This window comes from Bison bison, unplaced genomic scaffold, assembly GCF_000754665.1.
Source record: "Bison bison bison isolate TAMUID 2011002044 unplaced genomic scaffold, Bison_UMD1.0 scf7180017864251, whole genome shotgun sequence".
In the NCBI taxonomy this organism is placed as follows: domain Eukaryota; kingdom Metazoa; phylum Chordata; class Mammalia; order Artiodactyla; family Bovidae; genus Bison; species Bison bison.
In genome coordinates this window covers 1883149-1908551 of record NW_011494823.1, presented here as the reverse complement: position 1 = coordinate 1908551, position 25403 = coordinate 1883149, and the positions used below count along the sequence as shown (strand labels likewise).

General features: G+C 52.3%; 2 protein-coding genes across 5 annotated transcripts in view; one reads left to right on the top strand and one right to left on the bottom strand.

The window, feature by feature from the left end:
• The first annotated feature begins 909 nt into the window (after nt 1-909).
• On the top strand, nt 910-3629 carry TPBGL (trophoblast glycoprotein-like). Its single transcript, XM_010847572.1, has one exon. It carries the CDS (start codon nt 910-912, stop codon nt 2092-2094), a length of 1185 nt encoding a protein of 394 aa, XP_010845874.1. The 3' UTR covers nt 2095-3629.
• Nucleotides 3630-11532: 7903 nt separating this feature from the next.
• The window catches only part of ARRB1 (arrestin, beta 1), a 49019-nt gene continuing 35148 nt past the window's right edge, over nt 11533-25403 (bottom strand). For 3 of the 4 annotated variants that reach the window (XM_010847568.1, XM_010847571.1, XM_010847569.1), the window contains exons 14-17: nt 24275-24299; nt 22021-22091; nt 21175-21226; nt 11533-19858 (exon numbers count right to left, since the gene is read on the bottom strand). In XM_010847568.1, coding sequence (XP_010845870.1) covers nt 19747-19858; nt 21175-21226; nt 22021-22091; nt 24275-24299 — 260 coding nt within the window. In that variant the 3' untranslated portion in view covers nt 11533-19746. Of the gene's footprint in view, nt 19859-21174; nt 21227-22020; nt 22093-24274; nt 24300-25403 lie in introns of all 4 variants that reach the window. The other variant, XM_010847570.1, reaches the window with a different exon arrangement.

The following is a 25403-nucleotide window of genomic DNA, read 5'->3' as shown; positions in this document are numbered from 1 at the left end:
CTGGCGGAGCAGCCAGTGACTTGGAGGGAGGAGGGATGGAAGGAAGAGGGGGTTGTCTTGACTTCCTCGGGTAGATGGGGTGGGGTGGAAAAGATGGAGGTCTCCCGGAACGTTCAGGGATGCTGACAGAGCCAGACCAGATGTAACTGGGGTGGCAGAAGAGGGGGCTGAGGCTGGGGATTTTCCTCTCCTAGCACAGCCCTCTCCTTGATCACAGGAATTAGGAAGCAGCTGAAAAACGAGGAACTTTCCCAGCTGACCCCTCATCCCTGCCTGCACGTGGAGGAGGAACTCTAAAATCCTGCCCCTAAATTCTCCCTTGGAGATGCTGACCCACCTGCCAGCTCTCCCCAGCCCGGCCCCGCCCCGCCCCACACGTGCCTGAGAGGTAAGAGGAAGGAACCTGCTTAAACGCGGAGGGTGGGGGAGATGAGAGGGAACTAAGTCAGAACCTCGGAGAGTCAAACTTCACAGCAGTCCGGGAGCCGAAAGGGGGGAGAACAAGAGCAGCAGCCCAAAGCCCTGGTTCTCGGGAGCCTCCCACCCCGCCTCTCCGCAAGGAGGGCGCGGAGACACCGCTGGGGGCGGAGGAGGCGGCTGGGAGGCGGGGAGGGGGGAGGCAAACCCTGCCCACTCGGCTCTGAGCCCAGAACGGCCGCGGAAGTCGGAGGCCGGTGCGCAGGGCGAAGAGGGCACCGGGGGCGGGGGGCTCCGCTCCCTGCCTGTCCCCTCTCGCCCCAACCAGGAAAGTGAAGGTTCCTCGGACTCCAGAGCCAGCGGACGGAAGGACGACGACCGCCGGGCGCTCCGGGTCAAGGACTTGCCTCACCCGCCCCCTCCCGCCCCCAAGGCGCTGCGAACTCACTGGTGAGCGCCGCGACCCGGGCGCTGGATGTGGGGGCAGCTGCGATGGCCCCGCGCGCGGGACAGCCGGAGCACAGGGGCCCGCTGCTGCCGGGGCTGCTGCTCGTGGCGGCGGCGCTGAGCCGACCCGCCGCGCCCTGTCCCTTCCAGTGCTACTGCTTCGGCGGCCCCAAGCTGATGTTGCGCTGCGCGTCCGGCGCCGAGCTCCGGCAGCCGCCGCGGGACGTGCCGCCCGACGCGCGCAACCTCACCATCGTGGGCGCCAACCTGACGGTGCTGCGCGCGGCCGCCTTCGCCGGCGGGGACGCGGACGGGGAGGAGGCGGCGGAGGGCGGTGTGCGCCTTCCGCACCTGACTGCGCTGCGCCTCACGCACAACAACATCGAGGTGGTGGAGGACGGCGCCTTCGACGGGCTACCCAGCCTTACGGCGCTCGACCTGAGCTACAACCCGCTGCGCACCCTGGGCGGCGGCGCCTTCCGCGGACTGCCCGCGCTGCGCTCGCTGCAGCTCAACCACGCGCTGGCGCGGGGCGGCCCCGCACTGCTGGCCGCGCTGGACGCCGCTCTCGCTCCGCTCGACGAGCTGCGCCTCCTGGGCTTGGCGGGCAACGCGCTTAGCCGCCTGCCGCCCGCCGCTCTGCGCCGGCCTCGCCTGGAGCAGCTGGATGTGCACCTCAACGCGCTGGCCGGCCTGGACCCCGACGAGCTGCGGGCGCTCGAACGCGATGGCGGCCTCCCCGCGCCGCGCTTGCTGCTCGCGGACAACCCCCTGCGCTGCGGCTGCGCCGCGCGCGCCCTGCTGGCCTGGCTGCGCAACTCCACGGAGCGCGTACCCGACGCGCGGCGCCTGCGCTGCGCCGCCCCGCGGGCGCTGCACAACCGGCCTTTCCTGGACCTGGAAGAGGCGCAGCTGCGCTGCGCCGACAGCGATGCCGACAGTCGCGGGGATGAAGTGGAACTCGCCGGCCCCGAGCTGGAAGCCTCCTACGTCTTCTTCGGGCTTGTTCTGGCGCTCATCGGCCTCATCTTCCTTATGGTGCTCTACCTAAACCGCCGCGGCATCCAGCGCTGGATGCGCAACTTGCGCGAGGCGTGCCGGGACCAGATGGAGGGCTACCACTACCGCTACGAGCAGGACGCCGACCCGCGCCGCGCGCCCGCCCCGGCCGCCCCCGCCGGCTCTCGCGCCACTTCCCGGGTTCGGGCCTCTGAGCTTCTCCTGTTCTGACTTGGGGACTAACCCCTGCCAGCTGATGACCTTACTGAGGCCACCTCGCCCAAGACCGTGGGTATGGGACACCCGCGAGCTTGAGGCTTTGAGACCTTCCCCTGCCCTGAGACCTTTGGATTATGGCATCTCCCCCACCCAGAGGCCTGGAGCTGTACCCCTTCTCCCCAGCTTCTGAGAGCTGTCACCATCGAAGACCCAGAGACACCCTCCTCTGATTCCAGAACCTGCTCCCCACCCATCCACTCATCCCAGGCTCTGAAAGCCCTCCTGAACCACCCGAAGCCCCTTCCCCCTTTCAGGACTCACTCGGAGACCCTCTCCTTCTATCCCAAGCCCCTGAGACTGCTTCCACCACCCTGTGCTTTGAACCCAGACCTCTCAGCAAGAAACACCCCCCTAAACTACACTCCAGCTTGCAGCCCTCAGCTCCCTTCTAGTGCTCAGGGGCCCTCACATCCCATTCTAGTCTCAGAATCAGAGCACCCCCTTCAGAAGGTTTTTGTGGACTTTGAGCCTTTTTTCTTTTACCAGCTCATCCTGCATACAGACCTACATCTGGGGGCTCTAAGGGCTGGGCAGCCTCCCCCAATCTGAAGATGTATTTCATGCCACCCACCACTCCAGCTCTAGCTCAAGCCCCTCCTTGGCCCAGGCTTGGCACTCTGCTCCTAACTCTCCCATCACAGGGACAGGGACACCTCGTTAAACCCTTAGTGTGGAGCCGATCCTCAGTGTTTCCCACTTTGGGTTCTCATACCCCAATACTCAGTCCTTATTCCCAATTTGAGACTCTCAGCTCTTTACCCAATCTGAGGTTCATCCCTCTACCCAAGTTCTGGGCTCTCAGTTCTCTCTAAACCCATCGCTTGCACTCAGTACCCACACCTGCCGCTCACTGGGTCAGGTCCAGTGAGGACTCCATCCCTGGGAGATGCCCACCCCCCTTTCCTCTTAGGATGAGCTCTCTAGCCCTGCAAAACAGGCAGGTGCCAAGCACCGCCCCCCGCAACCATGCTGGCAGATCCTCATGAGAGATCCTGGAGGAGAGAGTCCTGGGGGTGCAAAGTAGATGGGCTGCCTTAGAACCAGGGTCAGCTGACCTTTGTGCCCACAGAGAGGGGTGGAAGAGGAGGCTCTGAAGGACTGGGAGCTGTTGGCCACATCCTCTTTCCCATGTGACTCTTCTCCCCTGAAGTTTCCTTGCTGCAACCTTGCCATCCTTGCCCACCCCCTGCCCCATATGACTTCTGGAAGAGGAAGGGGGCCTCTCCTCCTGTCTCAGGCACAAGCCCTCCTGTCCAGGGTCAGAGCCTCAACGCCCTGCCTTCTGCATGATCCCAAAGCACAATTGGTGAGTGGGAGGGGGCCTCCTCTCCCTGACTCCCACCCCTAGGTCAAGCAGAATGGCTGGCCTGTGCTGCCTCTGCACACAGGAAGTCACCCTCCTCCAACATATTGGCTTGAGGCCTCCCCCCCACCTAGAAATCTGGATCTCCTTTGGGCAGTTTTCTATAAAGTCTGCAATAATCTCATATACTCTGCTCTTGGAAGTGGTGCGATGTCATTCTTGCTGACCTTGGTCACTGAAGGGGGTGGGAAGGGACACTTAGAGCATTTTGGACCTTCGAGATGAAGCAGTGACTTTTGATGTCTTTTCTCAGACTGGGGGGCGGGGGGGGAGGGGAATGGGCTCTGACCGCACATCATAGGATTGGGGCTAGACATATGGAGGGACTTCCCATTGGGATGGCATGGCTCGCCAAACCAGTTTTGCTTTTCATCCTGAGGTAGAGTTATCCACAGCCAGGGTGGAACCCTATGCTTCCTCTTCATTCTCCTACCCTTTGACTCCTCAAAACTCGGTGGAATGGGGGATCATGGGGGTGATGTCGTTAGACTGACAAATTAACTAGCATCAGATGAGTCTGTCGAGGGAGGAAGTCCAGCTACAGAGAATCAGAAGCAGTTAATTCAGGCAGGAAAGAGGAGGATGCGTGATCTGCTGCTTTGGCATCATCTCCTCTGTTGAATTGGGCTTCCCTGGTGGCTCAGACAGTAAAGAATCAGCCTGCAATGCGAGAGACCTGGGTTCGATCCCTGGCTTGGGAATATCCCTTGGAGGAGGGCATGGCAACCCATTCCAATATTCTTGCCAGCGGAGCGTGGCAGGCTACAGTCCTTGGGGTCTCAAAGAGTCGGACATGACTGAACGACTAAGCACAGCACCTCTGTTAAATTACCTGATCCCCCCTTATGTCCTGTGTCATGCCATGCTCTCCTGGCTACAGGGCTAAGACCAGCACCTTGAATATATGAGAGGCTGAGGGGAGGCAGCCTAGCAGTGTGTGTGTGTGTGTAGAATAGCCCCTTGAGATATGTGGACAAGAAGATAGGTGGGTTCTAGGCCAGTGGGGTTAGGACAAGAGGCTGTCTCCTCCTCAAGGTCCCCAGGCTGGATTATTTTACATTCAGGGTCTCAGAACCCTGGAACTGGATGGCGAATGTCTAGAATTCTGGCATTTTAGAATCTTGAAGTTCTAGAATGTGTCTTCTAAACATTGAAAGGGACCTCCAAGGTGATGTGGGAAACCTGGTAAACTGTGTCAGAAGGAGCAGCCTCTCTCTGTGAAGAGCCCAATCCCTCCCTTCCACTTTTAGGGCCAGAGAAAGCAGCCTGGGACTCCTTGACGGTTCCAGCTTTGCCGCGAGGTCAGGAACACTCCTCCCCCCAGCTGGCTTTTCACCGAGTGAAAAGAGTCTCGAGTCTCCTTATATTCTCCCAGCAAATTTCCTATCCCTCCTGTCAGTCATTCCGCATGAGAAAGGGTTAAATTCTTTTGAAGCATTTCCATCTGTCAGTGGCCTTCAAAGAATACTCTGCCAGTCCCGCAGGACAAAACAGTAATGGGTTTCTAACAAGGTTAGAGAACTATGTCTCTAACAGGTCACCCCCACCCTCAGTTCCAAAGACATGTCCTCTGGCACTGTAACCTAAGACTGCAGTAAGTCCTGGCATATAAAACATGCTACTAGCTGTGGCTCACTGTCAGCAAAAATCTTGGAGGGTTTTAGATGAGAGCTGATGCTAAGCTAAATATCAAATCAATAGTTGTCAAAAATCAACAAATTGAGTACCTAAGTTATGCCAGTTGACATTTAACCTTAGTATCATTCACTGATTCCCATTAAATGTTATCTCTGAGCTGCTTCCCTTCTTGCAGTCTTGCACTGGCCTTGGGCTTTATGGGATGATCAGCAGATCCCCAGGGGACCCATCCTCTTCTGCAGATCCAGCCATTTGCTAACTCTCTACTGAATACAACTTTGCCAGTCCTAGAAAAGCTAATGACCCAGGGGAGAAATTATATTCAATCAAATTCTAGAGAAACGAAGTCACAGGAAACTGCATGCTCAGAGTAGAGGCCCTTGTACCCAGCCTATGGAAATTTCTTAAAGTCACATTTGAACAGGGTTTTGAAGGATGAATAGGAGTTTGCTGAACAGAGACGGATCAAAAGAATCAGCTTATGCAAAGGCGTGGAGGCAGGAAGGTCTATTAGTCTGAGAATTCAAAAAAAAACGTTTATGGCTGGGATAGATAGGAAGATGTTTGTGGGTAAGATGGTTCTGCATTCTCCTTACTCTCCACTGCACTAGAGGGACTTCCACCCTCAGAGGAGAACTCAGGGAAGCAGGGAGATGTGATATGTGGGCCAGGAGAACTGCATGCTTCTCTCGCTTGTTCCTTCCTTCTTTTTGTGCCCATCCTTTTTGTGGCAAGCCTCATGCTGAGCACAGGAGACAGGGGAATCAGCTAAGCTGTGTCCACAGGAGGCCAGAGGGGCATGAGGGTAAGGGAAGGAACTGCAAAGAGGCCTTGCAGGAACAGGTGAGATGGAGGGGTCTGGCTGGTTCTCCCCTGACACCCTGATGCACCCCCTCACTGCAGACCCTCTCAGCAGCACCAAAGACCCACCAAATGGCCAGCCTCCCCCTCTAATCAGGTGCTGTCAATGCTGCTGGAAGTTTTAGGTAGGCAGGGTACTACAGGGGCCAAGTGCCAGGGGTAAGCTCCATCCAGGATGTGCTCTTAAAGAGCAGGTAGGGTAAAGACTTCCCTGGTGGTCCAATGCCTAAGATTCCATGCTCCCAATGCAGGGGACTGGGATTCCATCCCTGGTCAGGGAACTAGATCCCACTAGTTCTGCAACTAAAACTCAGCACAGCCAAACAAGTGATTTTTTTTTTTTTTTTAAGAGCAGGTAGGATAGAGAGCAGGTAGAAAGGGAGAAAAAAGATGTGTGACTGTCAGAAATGTGACAGACAAGAGGCGGCTCTGAGGCAAGAAACCCGTCAGACTTCCTGGGGTTCAGTGACCCTGTAAAACCTGAAATTTCCTCTCAAAAACAGAGGAGAGCCACAATCACCATCTCCTTGAGAAGGCATTTACTTCTGCGACCCCATTCCTACCCAGGCCCCTCAGTTCTGGGATGAGAACCAGCGAGGGCCCAGCTGGAGTCCAGAGGGCTGGGGTTCAGTCTGAGCTCAGCATGACTTGCCATGTCGTCTGGTTCCCTGGTCAGTCAGAAACACAGGTTAGGCCCCACTTTGTGCTTGGGTGCTGTGGATTCAGCAGTGAACACCTAAGAGCTGGCTTTTACCTACTTGGTTTGCTCCACCCCTGACCATGGACACCCCCTGCCCTTCCCTGGCTCCAGGTTCCTTCTGTCCAGACTGGGGCTGGACTTGTGACCTCCAGAGGCACTGTCTGCTCTCACTGAGGTCCATCTCCTTCTTCATTAAGTCTGCCTGGCAGACTCATGGCCCTAATTTATGGGCATGGCCTTTCCCGGGCTGGGAGAGGTGACCGGGGCAGTTATTATTCCTGTGGTAATGCACTTGGCTGCCTTCAGAGTCCCCTTCTTGGCTCCCTCACCCCTCTCTCGCTGCCTCTACCCTCTTCCTTCAGCACTGCTTCATGGTGACTTGCCCAGGGGTGCCCACTCCTCTGGAGACCACCTCAGCTAACCCTTCTGTGTACTGATGGGAAAGTTGAGGCCCAGTGAGTGCAGGAGCCCATCCAGGTCACACCAGGTGTCAGGAGCAGAGCAGATCCACAGCTCCGGATGCCCCCTGGGGTCTTCCCTTGCCCTGCTCTGGATCTGAGTACCTGGCAGGGCTTCCCAAACTCTGGACTCTGTATCTGTGCCTCTGTGGTAATTGCCTCCTGCGACCAGGTCTGTGGTGACCTGGAGATAAAAAGCCAACAAAGAAGGGGTGGGGAGCTCTCTTTAACTTCTATCAGCAGCTTTCTGCAGGCCTCAGAAACCCCCTCCAGCCCCCTACCAGCAGAAACCCTCCTGAGGGCTCCCTCTCAAAAGAAGGGACGTCTCTTCCCATCTCTGAGAGGAGAAAGGGGTTTGCTCTGGACCCCCAGTCTCCGAGGTCCCCCTGCTTGAAAATCATCCTTTCTGAGCCTCTCATCTCTGCTAGCACCTGCTGAGATGGTCCACATCCTGTGCTTAGTAACGATGGGGTCACTGGGATAGTGGAGGCAAGGGGGGTTAAGTCCTAACTTAAGGTGACTGTCCAAACTAGGAATCTTGGCGAGCACAAGGGACCTCTATTAATAATTATGCTGGGACAAGAACAAGTTAGGACAGTACCAGGCTGCTGGCCCTGGACTCCAGTGACTAAGACCTGGAGGGGTAAAGAAAAAATGCTAGACTGCTAGTCTGCCAGCACCAGATTCACTCCCTGTCCTTGACCCTGTCCTCCAGCCATGCTAGACGACTTCTTGAATGCCATTCTCCAGCCATACCAGGCTACTCAGATTTTTGGTACAAGAATCCAGCTATTCCAGGCCCCCCACACCTTTGCTCACACAGTACCCTCTGCCCGGGATCCTTACCCCCAACAGAGAGCAGCAGGACGTTTCAAGAGTCCCCTCTGCTTTCCTGACCTGTCTTCCTCCTGTCGCCAGACCTCCAGAGCTCCGTGTGGGCTGATTTGCTTTCTGGCCCATTGTCTGCAGCAGACTAGATGCCCCTGCCCCAGGGGCTGGGCTCAGTTCCCTTTTGGGTGCCTGACCCTGGTGCTCTGAGATACATGAGCACTGCCTCTGCCCCACAGAAATCCTGCCCCACAGAAATCCGAAGCACGGGGGAAAAGCCATTACATGGGGCTCGTGGCCTCCCTCTGCTGCGTGTCAGATGTCCACACCCTCTAACTCCCACAACCTCTCACCTCACTGAACTGGGGCTGCAGTTACAGAAGGTGCCTGTGTGGCCAGCTCCTTGTTACTAGTCAATAAAGTGAGAAAACAGAAAACGCGGCTTTAGAATATATATGTAAAACATAATTTAGCTTTAGTTTCTAGACTTTGACTTTTTAATACGATTATCGCTTTCTGGTCCTCCGTTTGGGATTCCTGTCCAGCGTGCTATCTGGGCAACATCTGCCTCTGGCTCTGGCTTGGTTCCTTGACCCAGGGAGCAACAGTGACATCTATTGGCCGATTTGTGTAAGAGCAGAACCAGTTTTAAAAAGTGTTTTCCATACATGTGCCATCTGCTGGGGGACATGGGAATGTGCCTTCTTTCATTTAGTAAAACCTGTTCAGCAAGTATTTTATAAAGTGCCTGCTATGTGCCAAGCACTATGTTCGACAGAAGCTAGGAGTTTTTCTAGGCACTTGACATATATTAGCCCATTTTAGCCTGATGACAATTCTATGAAGTAGGTATTATTTATTTATTTTTGGCTGTGCCAGCTTTCTCTAGCTGTGGGGAGAGGGGGCTGCTCTTTGTTCCGGTGTGTGGGCTTCTCATCGCGGTGGCCTCTCTTGTTGCAGAGCACAGGCTCTATGCACTCAGGCTTCAGTGGTTGTGGCACACGGGCTTAGTCGTCCTACAGTATGGAATCCTCCAGACCAGGGACTGAACTATGTCTCCTGCATTGGCAGACTGCTTCTTAACCACTAGACCACCAGGGAAGTCCCTATGAAGCAATTATTATTATTCCTACTTTACAAAGGAAGAAACTATGGCAACTGAAGGAGAATTTGCTAAAGGTCACAGTGCTGATAGCGGTCAAGGTAGGCTAAGAACTCAGAGCCCATGTGCTTGGACCATAAACAAGTACATAAACAAGATACTTTTTAGGAGGAAAATAGAGTGATGGAAGAGTGATGGGCAAGGGTGTCCTTTGAATGGGGTAGTCAGGCAGGCTTCTCTGAGAAGGTGTCTTACCCTGAAGAATGGGAAGGAAGGAGCTCTGCAAAGAGCCTGGGAAAGATGAATCCAGGCAGGAGAAACTGAGTGCAAAGGTGCTGAGACTGAATATTAAATATTGAGTGGGAAGCCAGTTCTGGCCATTCTACCCCTAAATACCTTGCCAAACAGTTCTTCCCTACCTGGTTGCAGCCTCTGCATCTCTAAGCCAGATCCTTTTCCCAGCTTCCTGCCTGACCCCTCTGCCTCTGGCCTTCCCCTCTGGTCCATCCTCTGAAATACAGCCAAAGTGATCCTAAAAATGCATGAATCTGATCCATCACACTGTCCTGCTTAAAACCTGTCCCACTACCTACCTTCTGGATAAAAATAACAACAACAAGCCCTTTGGGCTAATTATCTGTAATCTTCCTCTCCGTGGCTATGGCTTGGTCCCATCTCCCGTTAGCTCTTCTGGTTCCCTTCATTCTAGCCACATCGAAGTCCTTACAATTCCCTGAAGGTCTCAGTTTGTCTCACCCCTGAGGCTTCCCATGTGCCACCTCTTCTATTTGGAATGCCTGTAGCTTCTCCTCACTTAACTGCTTCTCATCCTTCAAAAGTCAGTTGAAGGAATTCCTTCTCTAGGAAGCTTGCCTTAATTCCTACCCTACCCACCCCTCCTTAGTGCTCCATGGCATGACATGAATGCGTGTCAGCCTCCATCCCCAATATCCCTCAACATCAAGTCCAAATCTTTGTCGTCATGCCTTATATTCTTGTGAATTTGTGAGCTCCTTGAAGTAAAGGATTATCTTATCTTTCTGTCTTCAAGGTCCAGCGTTAGCCCCAGCGAATGGTACAAGCCCTATAAATATTGTTTGTAATTTGTGAGCTATAAATTGTTTAGTTTTTTACTTTTTTTTGGCTTTTTATTGAGATACATATTTGCATAGAGTAAAAATACACTCTTTTCTGGCATACAGTTGATTTTGACAATCAAGATATGAAACAGTCCCATCACCCCCCAAAGTACCTCCTGCTGCTCCTATGTAGCCAACCCTTCAGATCAACTCCAGCCTCCGGCTACTAGTGGTCTGTTTTCCATCCCCATAGTTTTACCTTTCCAGAATGTCATATAAATAGATGCATATACATTTGTCCTTTTTAGTCTAGCTTCTTTCATGAGCATGATGCTTTTGAGACTCATCCTTATTGTATGTATTACTCATTTGTTCATTTTCATTGCTGAGTAGTATTCCATTGTATGACTATACAATAGTTTATCCATTCACACTAGCTTGAGCATTTGGGATGTTTTAAGCTATGTGTACACCCATTATTTATGTTCACATACAAGTTTTTGTGGGGACAGAACTTTTTATTTATTTTTGGAGTGGAACTTCTAAATCTTATACTAAGTATCTTTAATAGTGGTAAAGAACCTGCCTGCTAATGCAGAAGACCTAAAAGTCACAGGTTCAATTCCTGGGTTGGGAGGATCCCCTGGAGGAGGAAATGGCAATCTACTCCAGTATTCTTGCCTGGAGAATCCCATAGAAAGAGGAGCCTGGCGGGCGACAGTCCATTAGGTCGCAGAGTTCGACACAACTGAAACAACTTAGCGCGCATGCTGACTTATAAGATTATAACTGCCAAATTATTCTCCAAAGCATCTGTACCATTCTCTATCCTTACCAGCACTGTTCCAGTTCCTTCACAGCCTCACCAGCTCTATTTATGGGAAAGAACAATTAGATAGCCTTTGCACCTTTTTGGAAAATCAGTTGATATGTGCTGGCCTATTTCTGGAGTTCCTTTCATTGATGTGTCTATTTTTTCACCAGAACCACCCTGTCTTAATTACTGTAGCTTCACAGTAAGTCTTGAGATCAGGGAGTAAACAACTCCAATTGTTCTTCCTTTTAAAAATTGCCTGGCTAGTCTAGTTCCTTTATTTTTCCATATAAATTTTAGGATTACCTTGTCTACATCTGTAAAAAAGATCCTGCAGAGATCTTGGATTGCACTGAATCTATAGTCAGTTTGGAAAGAATTGATACCATAACAATATTGAGTTTTCTAATCCATGAACATAGTACATGCCTCTATCTGTTTAGGTCTTCTTTCTTTCATCAATATTTGCTGCTTTACAGATGTACATAGAGATCATGCACATATTTTGCTACACTTACACCTAAGTATTTCCATTTTGGTGCCATTGTAGGTGGTGTTATCTTTTTATTTGGCATCATCTTTTAAATTTCAAGATCCAGCTGTTTAATGTTACTATACAGAAGTACAATTGATTTTTGTATATTGAGCATGCATCCTCATTGAGGGCTTCCCAGGCAGTGCAGTGGTAAAGAATTTGCCTGCCAATGCAGGAGACTCAAGAGATGTGGGTTCAATCCCTGGGTTGGGAAGATCCCCTGGAAGAGGAAATAGCAACCTATTGGGAGTATTCTTGCCTGGAGAATTCCATGGACAGATGAGTCTGGTGGGCTATAGTCCAGGGGGTTGCAAAGAGTCAAACACGACTGAGCTACTGAGCACAGCATGTCCCCATTGATCATTCATCCTCTTTTTCTGGTTCTTCGTACATTGAGTAATTTCAGATTGTATCCTGGATTCTGTGAATGTTATATGGTGTAGACTCTGGGTTAATGTTGAGTTTTTTTGTTGTTAAGAAGAAATCAATTAATTTAGTTTCAGACCCAAAGTTGTGTCTCACCTGTTGGTGGTGGTTCTAATTTCCACACAAATCCATAAAAGGGAAATTTAAACCATGCAGATTCCTTTTCCAAAGTTGTGCTCCCCTGGACCACCTGCCTGCTTTTGTTTGATTTTCAGAGTCATTAGGTAGCTGTGTTTTGTATTTTTGTCCAGAGTTTTTAAGTAATCAGTAGGAGAGAGAGGTTCTAGTGGACTTTGTCTCGATCAGAATTTGAAACAACTATGCTGAAATTTTTAAAAAGCTAAGAGAAATGAAGTCTCAAAATGCCATGAAGACAGAGACAGCAGGAGAAAAGCTCAAAACTAAAGAGACAATAGTGAACACCTCTCCCCTGTTTAGGCTCCTGTTCAGGTGTCAGGGCTCCTAAATTGTGGTATCCAGGCCAATAGGGTTATTTCCATTTTTTCAATGAGAGGATTAAAGAGCTGGTCATTTGTCTATTTGGTCTCAGGTCTAATCGCCTGATTTTCCCTTGTTCTATATTGCAAGACATTGACCATTGCAGGCTACATTCCCCCAATTCTGTGAATATTAGCTTCTAATTAAGAGTCTGCCAATAGGAGTGCAGGAGAGAAGAAACCAGAGTATTTCTCCCACTCCCTCTGCTTTGGAAGCACCCCAGGAACAAAGGTCTTTCTTTTATGGTCTGGATTCACCAGATACCCTCTCCCTCCACATCCCTACTGGGCTTCCCTGGTCCTTGGCTCAGTAACACCACCTCCTCTCCCTGTCCTTCCACCCTACAGGTGGTAGTCATTTCCCGTGACACCTGGGTTGCCCTTTGCAACTCTTGCAACATTTTTATAACCAGTTTCTTTGTAAATACTGGCATAGGCTTTGTTTATCTGGACTTGGACTGACACAGTCCATGAGGGAGGGCAGAATCAAAGCTCTAGCTCCTGTCTCCTGACTCACATGTCAGTGTCTTTCCACCACCCTTCTCTAGCTGGAAGAGAGAGTCAGAGGAAATAGACCAGCTTCTGGCCAACCAGGAAGGCAATGCACTGATCTAAGCTGCACGTTATTTTATAGGAGTGTAAAAAAAAAAATTGTTTCACATATATCACCAATTTCCTAGAAGACCTATCTTGTAATCCAGCAGCACCTTCCTTTCATATGAATACAGTATCCTGTCATTTAGGACTCTGAATCTTCCTCACCCATATCACCACTCCTCCATGAGTTCTTTTGAAACAGGCAGTGGGTAAGACATACAAAACCCAAGTGACCTTGGGGAGATCCAGCGGAGCAGAAGAGACCTCAATGAGAACCAGGCTGGGACTGGGGCAGGAGTCCAGCTGAAGAGGCCAGCAATGCCAAAGAGAAGATGGGATGGCTTTATCCTAGGAGCAAAGCAGGAGTCATGGGACCCAGCGGTGTCTGAGACGGGTCAGAGGTTTGGCAGCTCCCCCAGGCCCTAAGGCTGCTACGTGGCAGTGAGGGGAGGAGAAGCGATGAGGAGCCCGGTTGGAGTTGGAGCTAACACCTGACCCAGCCAGTCCAGGGCAGCCGGACAGCATTTTCTGGTCTATGTCCTGCCATGGGCTTATGAGACAGAAATAAAAGCACAGTCGGCATCTGTTACAAAAGACCTTTAATGGTCTCCTACTTATGGTTCTTTTGTTCATTTGTCCTGTTAAGAGTTGATAAACTGTAATAACTTATCTGACATAATACGGAATGCCACAGGTACAACAGATGAACCTGGAAGGTGGCCCAGGAATAAGAGTATCACGAAAGAATCATTTACAGAAGGACCACAGACCTGGAGACCAGTCTCAATCACTTGTCACTCCCCATGCCCCGGCTGAGCACCGGCTCCCACTGGGAAGGAAGAGGCAGCCCCCTCCCCCAGCAACTGTGGCTAGACCCCAACACTGAGCAGAGATGCGCCAGGAAGATGGTCATTCTACACGGATCCCAAGTGCTCTTGGATCTGCAGAGCAGGCCATGATGCATCCTGAGTTTGTGAGAGGTTCATACCCACCTCTCCCACGACCCTTGCAGTAATCCCTCTGAGGCGGGCAAAGCCTGACACTGTCTCCACCTTACACAAGGGGGAACTGACGTCAGGACCTCAAGGGCACACTTGAACTGAACACAGAATAGCACTTGGCACTTTATCTCCCACGCCACGTGGCTTGCTGTGTCCTAAGTCTCACATTTTCACCTGGGATTCCCTGGGTGGGGGCCAGCCAGGATTCTGTGCCAAGGGCTGGTCCAGGTCTCCCCAAAGTGCCCACCTCTTAGTCAGCCCTGGTGAGGGACCTGGGCAGAATGGCAGGCAAGTAAGAAAAGAATTCAGGGGATGGCAGGTGGAGGGACCAGCCTCTCTTCAGGGATTCGCCTGTAGCCCACACACTCAGTTGATTGCAAATGTGGGAACAGAATCCTATTAGAATTGCTTCAGGGAGATTTGCTGCTTAAAGGGCATTTGGAGGAACTCTGCCTTCATAGGAGGGACTTTGGTCATAAAGTCTCCCTCAGTATTTCTTTTTTGAAATCTGGACTTTTCTCCATCTGGCTGTATATTAAAGAGGAACCCAACTCTATTTTCTCTTCCTATCACACTGCTCCTTTGTCATCTCATGGGCCCAGGTCAGGAAAGTCAGGTGTCACACTGGGGCACAGACACAAGTCCTGGGGTGGGGCTGGGCCTCTTTGCTTCATTCACGGTCCCCCATACTGCCTGGGCCAATGTCAGGGACAAGACCCATCCTCACAGCACCAGGTCCCCGCCCAAGTCAAACCCAGGCCAGAGCTTCAGTGGGGGTGAGCTACAAAACCATCAAATGTTTGCGTGTTTACTTGTATGTGTGTGTGTGTGAATAAGCAAATGTTTGGGCCTGGGTCTGTGATGCAAGTTCCAATACGAAGATACTTTTTATTGGAATGCTAGGGCCATTCCAACATGAAAAGCAAGAATAGAACCTGTGCTTGCTGGTCTAGGATCAAACCTCAGAATGGTGGTTTGAAGTCCTTTTTCAAGAGAAGTTTGAAGGTGAAACCTTGATAGGCAAGACAGATAAAAGAAGAGTTGTTCCGGTGGAAGTAGGAATGATGGGGTGGGGAGGGCTGGAGACATAGCCTTTGCCTCCACCCCGTCGTCCCACCTTAGCAGCCCCTGACAAAGCTCTGTGGAATACAGGGGTTCCACAGCACTTGGTTAGAAAACAAGTGTTTCAGAGTCTATGGATCGTGGGTCCCGGGGACCTGTGCTTTGACTTCCCTTTTGGGGTGAAGAGTTGGAAGAGAGTTGATGGGTGGTGGAGGGGGAGAATGTTCCCCCTTCAATGGGCCTCTCCCTGGAGCCACTGTGCAGGGAGCCTGCAGGGGAGTGGTAGAGGTGGGGATCCTGCTCCAGTTAGGCCATTTCAGTCCTGGAAGGAGGACAAAAGTGGTGGAGCTGCCTGGGCCAGGAGAACAAATTGCCAGGCCCAAGGCAGGCTTACGTGTGAGGGTGGGGAGAGTCTGTTTTGGTCCATGTTGACTTTAAAAACATCACAACGATTACAGGCCTATGTCCAAGGGACCCTAGGAGAGTTCAAGACTGGAGCCTAATGCCTTCCTCCAGGATGGGTGGAGGATGCTCAGTCCCCAGTCGCTGGCAGGAGGGAAGCTGCCTCTGTGGGCTGCTGACACCACCAGGGATGAGTCAGTGGGGACTCCGATCTCAGAGTAAAGAGGCCTGGGCTTTCCTCGAGCCCAAATCCCTCCCATGTGTCACCAAGAAGTGACAGTTGGTAGCTCTGGTTGATCCTGGAGGGGGCGTGACACTTTGAAGGGGCAGGCAATTTCTATTCCACCTCACCCTTGGGGTTCTTCAGCAGGGTAGTGGGGGGTTCGGCCCCGCTATGCCGGAGGGCTGGAGGCTCTTCCTAACCTGGGATCAGATCCAAGCCTTCCTGGCCTCTGACACCAAGATGCACCCAGCTCCCCAATCACTGACACCATCCACGTGTCTCTGTTTTGGTTGCTGGGATCACGGCCTCAGTGGGGGAGGCATTCCTGAAGAGTGTCTGAATTTCCTTCTCAGCTGGATCATCAAAGCCAAACTGGCCTCCTCTCATTCTGGTTGACCTCTGCCTAAGTGAGACTGGAGCAAGAGATGGAGGAGGTGGGTGGGAGGGCTCAACTGGCAGCACACTTCTTGTGTGACCCTGGGCTGCTCCCGCACAGTGGCAGGGCCGTGGCCTGAGCAGCCATTTGCAAATTACAGAGCTGATTTTCATCTCCTTTGGGCCTTACAAGTCCCTTGAGTTGCGTGGGAAAGAAATGACTGTCCCATTTTCAGTTACAGAAACCAAGCCCAGGGGGTTGAATGAGATATTCAAGGCTCCTCGGCTGCGGGGCAACAGCCAGTGGGGAGAGGCATCGTGGACTTCTGGGCCAGGGTACTCTTCACTGCACCATGTGGGACCAGCTTGTCAGTAATTCCCCCAGCTGAACCAAGACCCAAGTGAGCTCACCTTGCTGGTCTGGGCTCTGAGACCGAGGAGGCTGGTGGAGTCCAGCCAGATCTCAGTCCTTATCTTCACAAGGACTGTACTCCTCTCTTGGTTGGGAAGGTGAGGAAGTCCAGCTGGCTCTCTGCCTGTAAACTTTCACCCGGGCCATGCTCTTCCTTCCTGCCCAGACTGCTATCTACATGCCACCCACTGCAAAATCTCAGTGTGGAGAGATGTGGTCAGCACAGGCCACAAATGTGTGGACAGAGAGAGCAGGACTGTGGGCTGGTGCCTGGAGCCGAGTGGGGCTCCCCACCCCCAGTGTCACTCCAGGGGTTCACCGGGACAGGCTGACTCCAGATGGAGAGGGGCCCTGCAGAGAAGGGGCTGCAGGACGGGGTGGGGTCTGGAGCCAACCAGAGGCTTGGAAAGATAATCTGGGCCTTTCTCAGGAAGAAGCCTGAGTGTTCACTGTGCTGCCATGCATGGCTATGCAGGAGGGCACTCAGCCCAGGGACATGTGGGGCTGAACTCCAGCCTGTGACCACTTGGGAAGCTGTGCATTCCTAAGTGGGTTGAATCCACCTGGAAGAGGCACTGTTTCTAACTCACATCAAGGCACTGTACGGGCTAGCAGCAACCATGGAGCCCTGAATGCAATGGCCCCTCATTACTTCCCCTATAACTCTCCCTTGATCACTTTGTGAGGACAGGGGCTGGGACTGACCCAGCTCTGTGTCTCCAGCGCTTAGCACCAAGTGGAGAAGTTATCAACCAAGCACGGTTAAGCCAAATGAACTTGACTACTGCTCATCTGTAGTCCTGGGCCCAAAGAAGAAATAGAAGGTTAAATAGGCCCATGATGCTTTTTGCAGCTGGAAAATTTCAGTTCAGCACTGTGATAAACCCAAAATGGTCAGTGTGATTTTGAGGTGGAAGGAAATTAAGAAACCAGCCTGACAAAGCTTTTGTGTGACTGCATTAGTGACATGGAGAGAGGTCTATTTGTAAGTAAGGGATCACCACAAATCCTAAAGGGTCTTGTACCAGCCCCAAAGGTTCCAGAAGACAACCCTGAAGAGCGTATGCTGGCCATACCTTGTTCCAACAATTCATTAACTCTCCAGCTGCCCAATGAGGTACAAACTGTCCAGCAAGCTCTAGGAGGGACTGGATGCAGCTGGGACCCTAGAATTGACTGGGGGAGTACGACTATCCCAAGCTGACTTGTTTCTGACCTGGAGTGGGGGTCCCTGGAGTGAGATTCAGCAGGGAAGAGCTGGGGTGCAGTGCCAGGCATATGAACTGGGTAATTTCACCATGGAAAATGGTTGCAAAGTCCATCCCAGGAGGGGCTGAACTGAAGAGCTGAGATCCAACTTGTATAATAAAACTTGGCCATCTCCCTTTTCACAAGTATGGGACACGGACAGAAAGGAGGAAGAGATCCCCTTGCCCTGCTAATCAATACATCTGCTTGGGTATGAGGCAAACTTCAGGATATCCAAAGAGGGTGTGAAGTAGTGCAGGGCCTCTCACAAGCTCTCTTCCCCTCGCCCTGCCACGCCTCAGCAAATACAAACAAATACAAATACCTTCTGTAATACTTGATCCCTAGGGCCAAGTAGCTCATGCTAACTACAGCCACAGCTTGCCATCAGGCAACCCCCACCCTGGCCCAACCCAGGGACCTTAGAAGGGCTCTTCTGAGGCCTGGAGTGGGTGTAGGGTGGTGTGCTAGGTGCCCTCTATTGCCCTGCCAGCTCTGGGGTTCAGTGAATCATAGTTGGTGGCAGACAGACCAGAATCAGTGGTTCTGGCTCCACCCACCAGACCAGAAACTCTGATGTTCACAAATTCTTGGAGGCAGAGCTGGGAGGGCCCTTTGTGATCATCCGTTGAACCCCTTGGTTTTCTAGGTGAAGTACTTGAGGCCCAGAGATGGAAAGGAACTTGCCCAAAGTCACACAGCAATGAGCATCAAAGGTCAGAGAAACAGATAACTTTTAACACTTTCTGCCTCATTGTCTGCCTGCCCTGTTGCCCTGGAAGTATGCCCATGTCCTAATCACAGCAACAGCAGCGCACGGGTACTGCACACCCATGAAACCAGGAACCACTGTGTGTGTGTGTGTGTTGGCGGGGTGGTCATCAGCTCCCCAAGGAAACAAAGGAGTCCCCCTTCCTGTTAGGTAAGGACAACTCAGTGGACCTTGCCACCTTCTATGGAAGGATCCCCTTTGACTGTGGACACAGTGGTCTCAGGGGCTCTCTTCAAGTCCAGCCCTGGAGATCTGCAAGGGCAGGAAGACATTGGTGGCCTCAGTCGTTCTGGCCCTTCAGCCTTGCTTCCCACCAGATAGCTGATCCCTCTTAAGGAAGGGGGCCGGGCAGACTCTCACCTTCCCACCCCACCCCCATCTCAGAGTCACCCTTCAGAACACCTCCTCAAGACCGTGGTGTTTTCCGAAGGCCCCTCCCTTCTCTCTGTCGCACTCTGTGCGTATCTGTGGATGACACATACACAAGATACAAGGCAGCTAGGATATTACATCCTGATGGCACTGAAATAGACTTGGGCTACTTCACATAACTTGCCTTAGACTAGGTAACTGCTGGTAAGAAAGTCAGCCCAACTGCTTTGCTCCATTCCTGGGGTCTACAAACCTTCACCAAGGTCACTGTCAGCCACAGAGGAACAGGGGGCAGGGACGAGGGAGGAAGAAGACAGCTGTTTGGTAGGTCTGAACTTCGAGCAAATCTGTGTGGACAGTCTATCCATGGGTCTGTCCCCTCCCAGCCAGAGGAGGGTGGCCTTCAAAGCGGTCATGTTTTAGCTGCCAGAACTGTATTCATCACCTGGGACAGTGGCCACATCCTCTCACGCGTCTTGAGCCCCCATCCCCACCTCGCCAAGCCCTTGTGCCCCATCTTCCCCTTTCTGCTCCCCATCCCGAGTCAAATCCGAAGGCCAGAGCTGTGCTGGCCTGTCTGGGGGTCAATAGGAAAAGAGGGGGAATGGAGAAGTGATGCAGTGAGAGGGTGAGGGTGCTGCCTGTGGCCCTGTTGGCATGGTGATGGGGGCCAATCCTGAGGCCAGGGGTTCGCCACCGTGACCTGGAAGACCGCTGGGGCCCCCTGGTAGAAACTGGAAGAACAAAGGGGAGGGGGAGCCAGGACAGGAAGAAGACGAACAAGCATCCTAGTGCATGAGAGTGGACCTGGAGCTGCCCGGAGGGAGGGCGGCCCCAGTCTATCTGTCGTTGAGCCGCGGAGAGCCGGTACCATCCTCCTCTTCCTCCTTGTCATCCTTCATGCCTTTTAGTCTCTGGCGGGCAAAGTCCTCAAACACAATGTCGTCATCGCTGGTGGGAAAGACAAGGAAAACAGGCATGTTTGCAGGGCAGGGAGAGGAAGCTTATCCAGAGGGGTCAGAAGGCCTGCACAGCCCGGCGGGACCCAGAGGCTGTCCTCCGGGACTGGTCTTGGATAGAAAGGCCTGCCAGGCCAGCACATCTGGATGCCCATCAACGACAGTGGGACCAGCCAGTTGCAGAAATACCAGAGGGAGGCATGAGTTTGCTAAGGGCTGGAAATCGAGCCAGCTTGAGAAGCTGGGGTTCAGGCACACATCAAATTGTGGGTGGGGGCGGGGAGTGAGGCAGGGTTAGGGCCAGAGGAGGAACTTATTCCACAAAGAGGCCAGGCCGACAGCGGTTTCACAGCATATTCTGAGTCCCCCAAGAACAGGCCCAGGAAACCCCATCCACCCCCACCCGAAGAACTACCCTCAGGAAGCATTCCTGTTTTCTGAGAAAACCCCAAAGGCCCTTTCTCCAGGGAAATGTCAGCTCACATTCTACCCTGAGGGATCTTGGATATACAGGGCCTGTGGGGGCTGGGGTGGGGGCTAGGCAAAGCCCAATAGGGGTGGGGAGCAGAAAAAAATGTGAGTGGAGAAAGAGGGTGCCTGAGAGGGGTTCCAGGGCTAAGGGCTGCCTCTAAGAACAGTGAGCTCCCTTCTACTAATAAAATATGTCTACGTGGGCCCACTCTCCAGGCCCCAGCCCCACAGAATTCAGCCAACTGCACAGGGTATCCTCCATGGGGTGACTTAAGACCCGACACATCTCCTGGAGGACAAAGGAAGCATAGATTTGGAGCTGGAGCGAGAAAGCTGCTCGGCCCTGGAGGTGGTTCATGTCTGCCCAGGTCCTCCCCTCTGGCCACTGTCCTGTGAGGTGACAGCCTTTGACCACAGGGCCATCCATACTGGTCCTCGTGAGTCAGAAACAACAATATCCCCAGAACCTTCCCCACCCCACAGCCTGATTCCACTGGCTGGACACCAGCCAAGCAGGAGGGTCCCAGCCCAGGGCCACAAACCAGCCCTGTGACAGCCGACCAGGTGCTGTGGATGGACGAACGGACTGACGGACGTGCAAGGACGAGGGAGGAAGACAGACCCCACCAAGGCAGGAGGAAGAGGAACAGGCACCGAGGGTCCTTCAAGTCACATGCAGGCAAGCGGGTTGCTGAAGAGGCGAGCAGAGGCGGCTCTCAGCAGACGGGTTAGACGGGAGCTCCTCGGGGTTAATTAGCATAAATGCAAAAAACCAGGTAGCCCCGCCCACCGCCCAAGGCCCGCCCCGCCCATGTCTGCAGGCAGGGTTCTGCTTACTTGGTGTCAAGTTCTATGAGATTGGTATCTACTGGCGTCTCGTGCTCTGGAACTAAACACAGGGCAGATGACCACCCACGGGTTACTGGCGAGTGGGTGAGGGGGCAGGTGGGCACAGGTCCTCACCTCGGGACAACTAAGCTAAGGTAGGGGAGGGAAAGGAGAAAGGGGGAGTGAGGAAGCCAGGGCTGGTCCCTGGTCTCAGAAACACCTCAAATCAGCTAAAATGAAGGGAGGAGGGTCCAGGGAGAGCCAAGGAGGGCCAGGGAGCAGCACCAGGGGAACAGAAAAATCTCTGGACCCTGCTCTTTTTGGCATGTCTCCAACACAACTTAGATTCATTTGTTGCATGCCTCACTCACTAACTCTAATATAACTATTTATTCACATTTTCACATCTCTGAACTTGTGGTATGTTTTACAGTCATTAGCATTTCATAGTTTAATTATGGGGACATTTTTCTTTCTTTGTAGTATGTGCTACAATGTCTCTTTTGACTGAAACAGTCTTAGGTTTAATGAAATACGACCAATCTGGTATCACTTGGAAATATCACTGGGATGGTGTGCCCAGATATCATCCTATCCATGCAGACCCTTCAACTGTGCCTGGATTCGAGACAAGGGCTCCTGGCATGGCCCTTCCCACCACCCTCACCACCCCCAGCCCACAGAGAACAGAGCCAGACCTTTCTGTCTACTGGGGAGTCAGATGCAAATAGGAGTGTGGGCCTAAAAAAGATCCTGTGAACTGGGGAAGAGGGGTGACCCTGGGCTGAAGGCTAACTCAGTGCAAGGTGGGGTGACAGGGAAACCCTATCCCAGGAACCCACAGATTCTGCTTACCTTCCCGATGTGGGGGTTCCTCTTTGGGCTTGGGGTGCATTAGGGTGAAAGGCAGTTCCACGGCCACATCACTGAAAGAGACCCAGACAGGTTGAGCCTTGAGCCCAATCCCAGACTCAAGGCCAGACTCAATGCCCCATCAGTCTGAGGACTGGGAAAGGTTCTGTGATCAGAGGAGGTAGCTCTGGACCAAGAGGCAGGAAATCTGGCCCCAAGCCCCAGTCCCACCACTCTCTGAGCATCAGCCTATCTGGGATAATGGAAACTTCCCCTTTCCTGAGAAGGCTCCTTGAATTTCCATAAGCTAGGAGGTGGCACGGGGCAGTGAGCATGCATCTTGCTTACCGGGTGGCTCCAGAGGGGCCCCAAGATCCTGTGGACCTCCAACGGTCACATCCCAGCCTCCTCTGCCACTGCCCTTCCCAACTTCCTGACTGAAACTCCTCCCACCCTCACTCTCCTCTCTCTCAACATCTCCAGGGGGCTCCTATGAAAGCTCCCAGGTGGCCCGAGCCCCCTGCAATCTAGATGATGCACTGCTGAGGTCAGTTTAATCAAATTCAAGCTGGATGGGACCCTGGTCTCAGTTGTCTACAGAGCTGTCTACACTGTGCTCAGAGCCTTGAAGCCCTATGGGGGTGGAAGGATGGACGAGGTGGTGCTACTGGCTAGAGCTTCTGACCAGGCTTCTCTGCCCTTGGCCCTGATTGACAGAATAATAACAAGAACACACACTGACAGGGTGCTGACTCTACACCAAGCAGTACTCTAGAATCACTCTTTTTAATATTTACAACAACCCTACTATTATACCCAATGTACAGATTGGGAAACTGAGACCAAGGAGAAAACGTATCTTGTCCAAGGCTCTACAGCTATTAAAAGAAAGTGACAGGCTGAGGATTCTGACTCCCTAATTCACACCCTTAACCCTGTGTGATAACAACTCGGAATTGAGAAGGTGATTCCACCCACCCTCTCTCCACTCTGGACAAAAGCAGGCTGGAAAGCTCCTCTACTCTGCAGGGGAGTGTCACCCTACAAATCCCTGTCAACCTTGAGCCCCTCCAGGCACATCACCTTCCTGACTTTGCTGCCAGGGCCGGGTTGACGGAAGGATGGGGCAGGGGATGAAGTGGTCAGGGGAACCAACTATGCAACCAGGAAGGGATGCTCCCCTGACCCCTCTATTCACTGACGAGCAGTTTACATCTTTAAGTCTCACTGAGCTCACCTAGAAAACAGCGCTAACTCTACTCACCTTCTAGAACCACTTCCAGGAGGTAATGTAGGTAAAAAGGCTTGGTTAAACTGTGAGGCTTGTGCCTGCCAGAATCATGACTTCCCCTCAACAGGGACATGGAGGTTTCATAAAGCTATTGAAACAATGTGGCTTTTTTGTTTGACTTTGGTTTTGTTTTTTGCTTTTTTTTTTTTTTTTGCTTCCAAAGAGGACAGCTTCTTCAGTTCACTTAGGAAAGTGAGCTATCAGAATGGAAGCTGGTGGAAGACTGAGACCGCCATCCGGAATATGGATGGAAGAATGTGGACCTTAACCTTCCTTCCACCAGGTGACAAGCAATCATGGGCAGGGAATGTGTCTGGTTCCTCTCTGGGACCTCAGTCTCCCTCACAAGGCTGGGCTCAAGCCTGGGTTCAAGAACTCCTTACTGAATTAGATTGAATCAACTTGAATTGAATTAATTTCACTTCTCCTAACGGACTAAGGTTTCTTGGGATGAGCAATATTAGCTTCCTGGGACAGGAGGAAGCAAAACCACTGGGTTTGGGGCACATGAATTTGTGGAAAATGCACGTGGATCCAGCTGGTTCCAAGGAGTCTGTCTACAGAAGCAGAGCTCCTCAGGACTTCTTAGTAACACTCGGCCAGCAGTTAGTTCTCATTCATGTAGAAGGGTTTGAAAGCCACAAAGCCTAAGTTTATCCAAAACATCCTGTAAAACAGACTGATTGGGGGCCAGTCCCCAGATCACTGAAGCCCACGTTGCTGTCTGCAAAGGTCCTTGTCACTTGGGTGGGATGGAAGAGCAGGGCAAGGTTTGAAAGGAGAAACCGCACCTCCCCAGCCCCTCCGGAGACAGTCCTAGTCCCCGCACATGCCTGAGCCTGGCAATCAAAAACCTGAGTGCTAAGAGTCCTTCCTACCCAGGGCCCGTGGCTCTGGACGGTCAGGACAATGGTCTCTGGGCCCTTCAGGAAGGTGGGTTGATTAGGTTGAAGGGAGGGGCTTTACCTGGATGCAAGATCTCCCAACAGGCTGGGTGGGTCAGAGGAGGCGGAAGAAGTGGTCAGGAGAGAGTTCAGAGAGGAAGAAAACAGAAAGCACGTTCATTCACCACACTTAGGGGTAGGTTAGACCCGGGGACACACTCCTCCCACCCCAGGTGTAACCGCTCATCAGGGATATACGGAAGTGGTGTGAGCCCTGCCAGGGGGGACTGAAACCAGGCCCGGTTCAGCCAAACTCCCTGCGAGGGCAGCCCCAGGGTCCTCTTCTGTAAAGGAGACACACAAGTTCAGCCCTGTGCTGCCAGCCCTGGGGAAGCTGGGGCTATCCAATAGCAGAAGGAAGTACTTCAGGATGCCCTGAGGCTGCCTCAAGAAGGAGCCTGAGGCACAAGACCCACAGGGTCTTGCAAGGGTCAGAGGACACAGGATTTGAGATCTGTGATTCTGAGATGTCCTATAATACATGGCCAGTATTATACACCACCACCACAGGAGGCATTATTCTAAAAATAAAGGAGACTTGATGTCTAATGCTATTAGCTTTCCAATCTTTTCAAAGAAATTTATGAATTAAAAAAAAATCCCTCTGACAAATTAGAAATCCTAATTCTAGATTTATAACAACCTGTTGGCTTAGTATATCGGGAAAAGTGTGAGTTCTTTCTGGGCTTCCACCCGACTCTGCTCTGGATCAGGGAATATGTTTGGTTTACTGTCGTTACCCCAGCACCCAGCCTGTGACCTGAGATTAGAGAAGGAGATTTCGGGAAATGTGAGGGGAACTGTTTTGGCCTCTGTTTCCCCATCTGTAAAGTGGGACAGTCAGAGCACCCTCAATCCAGCTCTGGGATTCTGAGCTCCTTGAGCCACTTCCCCAGCAGATCAGCCTGGGCATAAGTGGGGGTATGGTGGGTGCTGTGCCCTGAGATGTGATGAGGGGCACAGCACCGCTTGGAAACCCCACAGCACGGACTCTTAGGAAGTTCCCGCCACCTCCCATGTGCCCAGACCAGGGACAGGGAAGAGGAGGAGGAGGTAAAAGAAAAGGAAGAAGAAAAGGGGGAGGGGAGAAAGAGGGGAGGAAAAGAGAGGGGCTGAAAGCCTCTGAAACAGGAGAGGGAAAAGGGTGGAGG